This window comes from Acanthisitta chloris, unplaced genomic scaffold, assembly GCF_000695815.1.
Source record: "Acanthisitta chloris isolate BGI_N310 unplaced genomic scaffold, ASM69581v1 scaffold24321, whole genome shotgun sequence".
NCBI classification, from domain to species: Eukaryota; Metazoa; Chordata; class Aves; order Passeriformes; family Acanthisittidae; genus Acanthisitta; species Acanthisitta chloris.
In genome coordinates this window covers 1-8,870 of record NW_008656872.1, presented here as the reverse complement: position 1 = coordinate 8,870, position 8,870 = coordinate 1, and the positions used below count along the sequence as shown (strand labels likewise).

General features: G+C 49.8%; 1 protein-coding gene across 1 annotated transcript in view; it reads right to left on the bottom strand.

The window, feature by feature from the left end:
• TACR1 (tachykinin receptor 1) overlaps positions 1–8,182 on the bottom strand; it is a 13,526-nt gene extending 5,344 nt beyond the window's left edge. The window contains exons 1-2 of the mRNA XM_009084509.1: positions 7,782–8,182; positions 5–59 (exon numbers count right to left, since the gene is read on the bottom strand). Of these exons, the coding sequence (XP_009082757.1) occupies positions 5–59; positions 7,782–8,182 (456 nt within the window). The remainder of the gene's footprint in view (positions 1–4; positions 60–7,781) is intronic.
• Between the last annotated feature and the right edge of the window lie 688 nt (positions 8,183–8,870).

Here is an 8,870-nt window from a genome sequence, read left to right as displayed (position 1 = left end):
CCACCTTGGTGGCAGTGGCCGAGAGCCGCGGCCGCAGCGGGTGGATGATAGCCATGTACCTGAAAGGTGGGAAAAGGAGAAATCAAGGCTGGAAAACCTCAACGTTGCATCTTTTGGGGCTGGTTTAGACCTCCCTTGTGTGGGGGTTGTACTTTGACACCCCCTCAATGCATGAACCTCAAGCCAGGTTGGATGAGGCCTTGAGCAACCTGGTCTAGTGGGAGTTGTCCCTGTTCATGGCAGAGGGACTAGATATCTGTAAGGTCCATTCCAACCCCTAAAATTCTTTGCTTCTGGGAGCTCCCTCAGGAAAACAGCACTGGATAATGCCTTTATGGAAGATTCTCCAACATTTTACCCTCAAGGTTGAATCCTCTTTGAAACAATAATTGGTTCTTAGCTGAGAAACACCTTCACTAGCACAACCAGCTGCTTCTGCAAAGACCAGTTTGACCAGAACCAGCCACACAAAATCCTCTCTCTCTGGTAGATTCCACTGCCAAGAGTTACAGGAGTAGAACCAAAACTAAGAGCACTGGACCAGTGTGGGATGGTGATGTGAGACACCACCAACTCGTGGGCTCTTTCCTGGAACATCAGTCATCGGAGGCGAGGAAAGCTCCAGTGGTGATGAGGCAGATTGAATTTATCCCTCCTTAAATCTGATTTTGCAACACTGTCAGCAGCCAACAGCCCTGGAAGGATGAAGTGAGAACGTGGCAGATTTTTTTATCCCCCCCTGCTCCACGTCAGGCTTGGGGAAGAGGAGGAACTTTGCGTCACTCCCTGTGTGTCATCGCCCGCAGCGTCTGCAGCCTCTGTTCTCCCTCCATCACTTCTCCTTTCAGACAAGGAGCAGTTTTGCCTTGTAATTTCTTCCTAAGTAGAAAATCCTCCCCATGGTGCATTTTCTGGGGGTCACTTGCAGTGGCAGAGACATGAGGATTAATATCTAGACACACAGGAGGTGCTGCCGACCGTGTTTCCTCAGCCTCAGGGGCCCAAACCTTATCACCCTAGTGCAGGCGAAAATCCAGTTAATCCACCTGATAATTATCTCTGGAAAATCTCTCTGGTACTCGGTTGGAAAGAGCTGAGGCAATGGGTGTTAGTGCTGCTCTGGCACAGCCTCTGGTGATGCATCAAGGTTTCCTGCACTCTACATCCATGTGTTTAATTTTCCCCTTGTCGGACTGTGATCGACTTCCAGGACCCTGCAAGGACTTATCTCCTTCCTCTTCCTCATCCTTCCAACTCCTGATGTTGGCTGTGCCCCCCATAGTGGGTTTGCTGAGCTGGATGAGGTTTGGGTGGGTTTTTGGTGGTGTTCAGAGCAGGTCACCCCACCTTTATGCTCCTGAGCAGCAAGAAGTCCTCCTGCCTGAGTTTGCTGTTGCTGCTCAACCCAATGGTTCAAGCTCAAGCAAGAAAACAATGGAAAATAAGGAATCTCCATGAAAGTTGGGCCTTTTCTGTTGGAATACTTGCTTGGACAAACATCTGAGGCTGAGACCTCTGGAAGGCAAAGTCAGTGCTTGAGTGCAATCAGCCAGAAATGCTTTTACATCTCCAGCCCTGGTCCTGCCAGCACATTTTGGAGCACTTTCCCCATCAGCTGAAATCACTTTGCAGCTGCACAAGCCCTTGGTGTTGATAAAAGGTCCAACTAATCATCTAGAGACTTTCCCACCACCACTACCATGTGCAGCTCTGTCTTGTGGTGGAAAGGAAGAGACAAAACTCCTCCGACCTCGCAAGGATGGGCCCAGGGAGCAGGAGGAAGTGATCTAGTGGCACTTTGGTGAAAATTTGCCCTAAATCCTATTTTTCAGCAGAGATTCCCAATCCCAGCTGGGATTTGGGAATCCTAATTCCCATACCAAGTGATCTCTGAAATCTTCCCTATGGGATGCTTTGGGTTCAGCTTCCCATCAGGATTAAAAATGGGAATAATAATAGTTCTCCCAGACAGGGAAGGAAAAAAATATACTCCAAAGGGTCTGGGCTGCTGGAGGAGTTGCTATTACAGCCCATAAAAATGCTGGAGATCGATGGAAATGCACAAACATCCTGAAAATAATTCGACCATTATTTCCTATTACAAAATCGTATAATTGTATAATAATTGTATCACTAAAGAAAATTGTCCTAACATTTTTATAGCCATTTTTCCCCTTATTTTTTCCTCTTTCTTTTTTTTCCCCCTCTCCTCTACAAGAACATTTGATGCAAAATGAAACCAGGGAGAGGAGGAGACCAGTGAATCTGGTTTGTGGCCACCAGAGCTTGGATAGCAACTGCCTCCTGCTTCCTTTGGGCTTGAAAAGCACCATTTTAGGGAGAAAAGCATCTTCTTTTCCCTTCTTCCAGCTCTGGGTCCATCACATATCTCTCATTTCCTCGCAGACCACTTGGACTTCCCACATTTCCCTATCTAGTTGATTTGTGTGTATTCCTGTCTCTGAATTTGGGGGTTTTGAGGGATTTTTTTGGCCCCTACTGGATCTTTTGTTGCCTCCAGAACACAGGGCCCAAACCCTCAGTTGGATTTCTTGCAGATCTTCAAGCTCCATCCCAAACCCTAAAACTCTCTGACTCTGATTCTGTGATCTCCCAGGTGAGGCTGAGGTAGGTGCTGCAGCCAAACCTCCATCAATCACTTCTTAGCAGGGAAGAAAACATGTCAATCATGCCTTTGCCTTTCAGCAAAAAAAAAAAACCTTCCCCATCTATTTGTGCTTTATTAATACCAATGAGTTTGCATTTAAATGGAGATGCAGAGCACAGGATGTTGCTGCAGAGTCCTGGTGTGTCTGCAAGGCCACACTAGGGAGAGTCCCAGAGAACTGGCTCTTGGCTGAGGATTTAAGGGCAGATTTCCTGTGTTAGGGAAGGGTTTATTCCCCACACAGGCAATGCATGGGGGCAGCACCAGGAATGAGACTGTTTGTTGCGGAAGATGTTGGCTTGGGGAGATTTCATAGAGCCACGGAATGATTTGGATTGGAAGAGACCTTAAAGGTCAACTCCTTCCAGCAGATCATCTAGTTCTAGCTAGATTTAATGATGTCTGTTCATCTAAGTGAAACAATCTGCTCTTGCTCTGCTTTTGGGTGGCAACACCACGTTTGGGTGCAGATCCTGGTTCAAGGAATTCTCAGCTCCTTGGTTCAAGGATTCTCAGTGGCTTGGTTCAAAGATTCCCAGCTCCTTGGTTCAAGGATTCTCATCTCCTTGGTTCAGGGGTTCCCTGCTGCCCATCCAACTTCTCCTCCTTGCACCTTCCCCACCACATTTGATGCTTTACACCCACCATGGTTAATGATGTTGGCACTGAACCAGACAGAATTTCACCAGACTCTCTTCCCTGACGTTGGCAATGCTCTTTGCTGGTGTTTAAATATTTCATTGTGTTTTGGGGGGGGTTACCATGACAATACAGGAGCAGTTGAGGCTGATGTGGTACCAGAGTAGCTCCGAGCATATCAGTGATTAAATAGATATTGCATTCGTAGCAGTGTAGCCATCTATAAATGACATCTGGAAATCTGGAGTCTGCCTGGATAACTAACATTGCACAGTTGTTTTCACCCTGATGGAGAGGAGATTAATATGGTAGCAAAAAAAATTAGGAAGCCTCTTTCAACCCAGAACTTCAGGACAAGAGGGCACAGACTCAAGCTCTCAGGGGAGGATTAGGTTGGATATCACAAAGAGATTTTTTACAGAGGGAGTGATCAGGCATTGGAATGTGCTGCCCAGGGAGGTGGTGGATTCACCATCCCTGGAGGTTTTTAGGATGAGACTGGATGTGGCACTTAGGGCCATGGTCTAGTCACCATGGTAGGGTTGGACTGGATGATCATTCCAAATGACATCCAGCAGAGCAGGATTCCTCAGCATTGGGCACAGATCAAAGTCCTGCTCTGCAAACCCCAAAAGCCCTTGAAGTCAAGATTAAACCACCCCAACCTGGTGCTTCGTTAGGCTGTAAATGACTAATTAATCTGTCTGTGCACTGAAGGAATTTAGCCTCTCTGCAGAGTTCCCTTTGGAGCAATCACCTCTCAGGGAAGGCTGAGCTGGAAAATATCTTCCTGATATTCAACTGATTTGTCCAGCCTGGGAGTTAAACTTCCAAGCAGTAAAGCATTTTCCAAGCTGATATTTTTCTGCTGCAAATAATATGGGACTGGGGAGATAGGAACAGGTCTTGGCTGCAGGCTGGTAATTTTAGGAGCTGTGGAGTTTGGCAGGTTTGATGTTCCTCCTGCAGCTCCTGTGAGCAAATTGATGGATCTTAGGACACCTAATAGAATTTAACAACCCAATTTGAAATAAGGGAATGTATGCATAAAATACAGTATATCTGTGTTAAATAAATGAGATCCCAGTTGGATCCCAGTTGGATCCCTCTGGGCTGGTGCTGGCAGAGGTAGGAGAGGGAGGTCTTTTAATGAGCGAGTTGGTCTCAGAGTTGCAGGAGGTTATTCCCACCATAGATCATTTTTACAGCTCCTTTAAAGCAGAAGATGCTCTGCAGAAAAAAGGGAAATTGCTTTGTACTAAACATCCGAGTGCTGTGATCGCTCCCAGTTCATGGCTCTGCCCTCTCCTCCCTGTTTGCTCACTCTGGGTGAGCTCAGCTCTGCTCACTTCGAGCTGTGAGGTCAGGGATGATTTTTTGGTCTGATTCTCCCCCTTGGGCTGCATCCCTGATTGTGCATCGTCGTGGAAACTCCTTCCTCCCACAGGAGTTTGCAGGTGATGCTCAGAAATGAATCCCAGGAGAGAAAGTGTCAAGTTTACCTGATGCTGCTCCATAGATATCACAAGTTAGTGATGGCCAGAATTGGGATTTGGTTCTAAGTGTGGCTGAAAACCAGCTTGGACTCACCGTGGGCAGTGCTGGGTGCTCACTTTTCCTGGAAGATTTGGGGGAAAACAATGGATTTTCTGTCTCTTTTTCAAGGACACCAATTGACAGGGAGAGCTGGAAGCTGGAAGGGGCTAAGGGATGTGTTCTGGCACTGACAACAAAGGCTGTGGCAGATTTTAGAGTGCCAGAGTGAGCTGCAAACCCTCATGTTTGCAGGATGCTGCAAGGCACCACCATGGCTCTTCCTGAGCCGACGTTCTGCCAGCCTTGACTCCTGGATTTCCTGCAATTGTTGCTATGTTGGGAATAACTTGTTGTTTTCAGTGATTGTACCCAGGCTGACACACGTCCTGGCAAAGGATCTGATGGTTTAGCTTTATGCAAACCTTTTTTTGCCCTTGCACAAACCCATAGTGGGTCCTACAAGAAAAAAAAAAGCCATTGGGAGAATTTGTTGCTCTGAGAAATTGTGGCTGCTCCATCCCTGGAAATGTTCCAGGCCAGGTTGGACAGGGCTTGGAGAAACCTGGTGGAAAATGTCCCTGCCCATGGGAGGGGTGGGATGAGCTGAGCTTTTAGCCCCTTCTAACCCAAACCATTCTGGGATTCTGACTCCATCCACTTCCCCACTTGTTCTCACCAGCTCTGTTCTGGCTGTGCTGAGTTTTTCCAAGGTTCTTTGGTATCCTCTGGCAAAGACATTCTAGAAATTGCTTGCAGAAGGCAGAGGGGGAGATGATTTAGGGGAACAAGCTGCAGCCTGACAGTGCTCTGAGCCTCCAATCTCTCTGCTAGACACCCTAACACACTTTGGGAACACGAGGCACATTCCATTCTGCTTCCCTGATTGTGATGAAAATCAGGACCTGCTTCATTTCCAACACATCCTGCCTGGGACTCCAACCCTTTGCTGAGCCTACCTGGCTCTGCTGCTCCCAGTCCAGGTTCTTTGCTTGTTCCCACGCAGCTTTTTGCTGCTTGCCAGGAGGAATTCTTCCCTTTTAGGTTCCTGGAACAAGTTCCTGCTTTTCATACACTTAAGTTACTATTCTCAGGTCTCAGACACAGGAAAACAAGCAATTTTCCAGTGCTTGGAGATGTCATTGTGTGCTGTTTGGCTGAAGGGAGAGAGAGAATGGGCTTTGCTGCCTTTTCTTTCTCAATTTCCCACGTTGCTGGATATTTGGGGCTAGGGAATGCAGCAGGTGGCTCTATGCACACAAAGGCTGCAGCTTCTTTCAGGTCCTTCTTGCTGGGTGAGCTAAGCCTGAGGTTTGCAGCCCAATCATGGGAACACCAAGCCTTGGGCAAGGGTTTGCAGATGCAAGAAGAAAGCTGGAAATACCAATTCCTTCCAAAAATTCTGCTCCAGGCTCCCAGCCCTGCCTTTGCTCCTTGTTTAACACTTGCTCTTCCACCTTCCCTCGGTAGATTTGCTCTCCTAGTTATTCCAGGGTGTGAAACAAAGGCTGAAAACTAAGCTATGTCATGTCTCTAATTCATCCCAACCTGGAAGGAGCTTTGCCAGCTGATCCCAAACACCCTGAGAACGCAGATGCTCCTGAAGCAAGGAACACCAGAGCAGAGCTCTTCTTGTAGCATCCCTGCCTTTATTGATCACTGTCTCCATTCTCCAGCAGGAGAGCTTGGCTATGTCCATGTTATTTTCAGGAGAAGGTTTTGTAACCACTCCAGAGCACAACAAAACCTGAGCCTGTTTGTACCAACGAGACAGCATCATCCATCTCCAGCTCTGCTTCCCGAGCTGTCAGTGCCCGAGTTGTGGCAGCACTGTCATTCCTCGGAGGGAATATCGGTGCCAGTTTGTGCAGCACTGAGGCAGCAGCTCATAATGTGCTGGCAGAAGGCAAGACAAACCTCCTCCCCCCTCACACGGATCCCCAGCCAAAATGTCTTTTACTCCCTGGGAAGAAGGACCAAAAAGAGGCATTGCAGAGCTGAGCTGGCTCTGGGAATATGTTGCATTGGCAAAAAAAAATCTGTTGCGCTCGAAACGCTGATACATTCTGGAGGGAATTGCAAAGCTGTTTGAGAGCCTCAGTTTATCACTGGTGCTGGTGTGAAAATGCCACGGAACAAAGATTCCATGGGGAGGGACAGACGGGAGAGGAGCTGTGTGCTGGAGGTGCTTGGGGTGAGGCTGTTCTGTGTCCCTCCAGCCCTGGCACGTCCTGTGTGGTGACAACGGCAGTGTCCCCTGTGTCCCTGCACCCTGCCAAGTGCCAGCTGAACTTCTGGTTGTGGCACGAGGTGAGCAGGACCTGGAGGAGCCAGGCAGAGTGAAACCAACTCAGCTGTGCTGGCTGCAGCCAAACAGAGGAATCCCTGGCACCTGCCTCTCCCTTTGACCCCCACTGGTGAAACCGAGGGGAGTTTGGCTGGGGACACACATCCTCACCAAGTCAGGATGCTGTTCCTGAGCCTGAGCTTCTTTCCAGAGCACCTGAGACAGTTCCCAACCCGGATCAGGAGACACAAACCCACTCCGAGGCACATCTGGCACAGGCACCTATGGTGTGCCACGAGGTGATGCCATTTTGTGCTAAATATCCAGTTTGCTCTTAGCTGAGGAGGTTGGGAAGGGAGTGGACAGCTCTGCAGAGGAGCTGGGAAGGGAGAGGATGCTACAAATGCACCCCCGAGATGCTACCAACACACACAGGAGCTACAAAGCCTTTTCCTGAGCTCCTTTCACAGAGCTGACAAAGGATTCTCAAAGCCACCTGCAGCCAGAGTGGGGAGAGGGATTCATTTTAGCCCTCTGTTACCAAAATGAGCTTTAATTGCAACGTTCTCCCTTGACTGGAGATCCCCCAGAGCTGGGCACAGCACCCAGACCTGGGTGCTGAGCAGGGTTTGGGGTTTGATGCTCAGAACTCACCTGTCCAGGGCGATGGCTGTCATGGAATAGATGCTGGCAAAGACAGCAGCGATGGGAAAGAAGTTGTGGAACTTGCAGTAGAGCAGCCCATAGTACCACTCGTTGTGGATGGCGTAGGTGAAGTTCACCACGGTGTTGAAGGCAGACATGGAGGCTTCAGCAAAGGCCAAGTTCACCAAGAAGTAGTTGGTGACCGTGCGCATCCTCTTGTGAGCCAGGATGATCCACATCACCACCACGTTCCCCACCACGGACACCACCACGATGAGGGCATAGGCAGCAGCCCAAAGGGCAACCTGCCACGGGGGCTGCACGAACTGGTTGATGAAGGACTCGTTCAGGGAGGTGTTGAGCTGCCCCTCGTGCTCCAGAGTTGCTTCCGGCGGCAGAACGTTATCCATCGCGCCCTGACGCAGCGAGACTGGGCACAGGGATGCTCTGAGGTGCAGATCCCTCCCAGTTTAGAGCACACTGCTTTAGGGTGCAGGTCCCTCCTGGTTCAGTGGGCAGCCTTTTTGGGGGGCATGGCTGGGTCAGGGCATAGGTGCCTCCAAATTCAGGTGGAACTGGTTTGGGGGCAAGGCTGGTTCAGGGTGTAGGTGTCTCCTGGTTCAGGGTGCAGTTGGTTCGGGGTGCAGGTTCCTCCTGTCTCTGGGTGCAGCTGGAATAGGGTGCCCAGCCATGCCAAGGCACCACTGGTTTGGGGTGCAGGTCCCTCCTGGTTTGGGCACAGCTGGACTGGGGTGCACAGCTGGTTTGGGGTGCAGGTCCCTCTGGGCTTGGCTGCAGCTTCACTGTGGTGCAGATTCCTCCTGATCCAGGGCACAACCGGTTTGGGATGTAGATTCCTCCCAGTTCAGGACCAGAGCAGGATGCAGGTCCCTTCCTGTTCAGCACTGGAGTGGGATGCAGGTGGCTCCTGGCTCGGGACTGAAGCAGGATGCGAGTTCTCCCTGGTTCGGGATGCAGCCGGGTTAGACTGCAAATCCCTCTCGGTTCAGGATGCTGTCGGATCAGGTATGCAGATCCCTCTCAGTTAGGGATGCAGCCGGTTCAGGGATACAGATCCCTCTCGGTTAGGGATGCAGC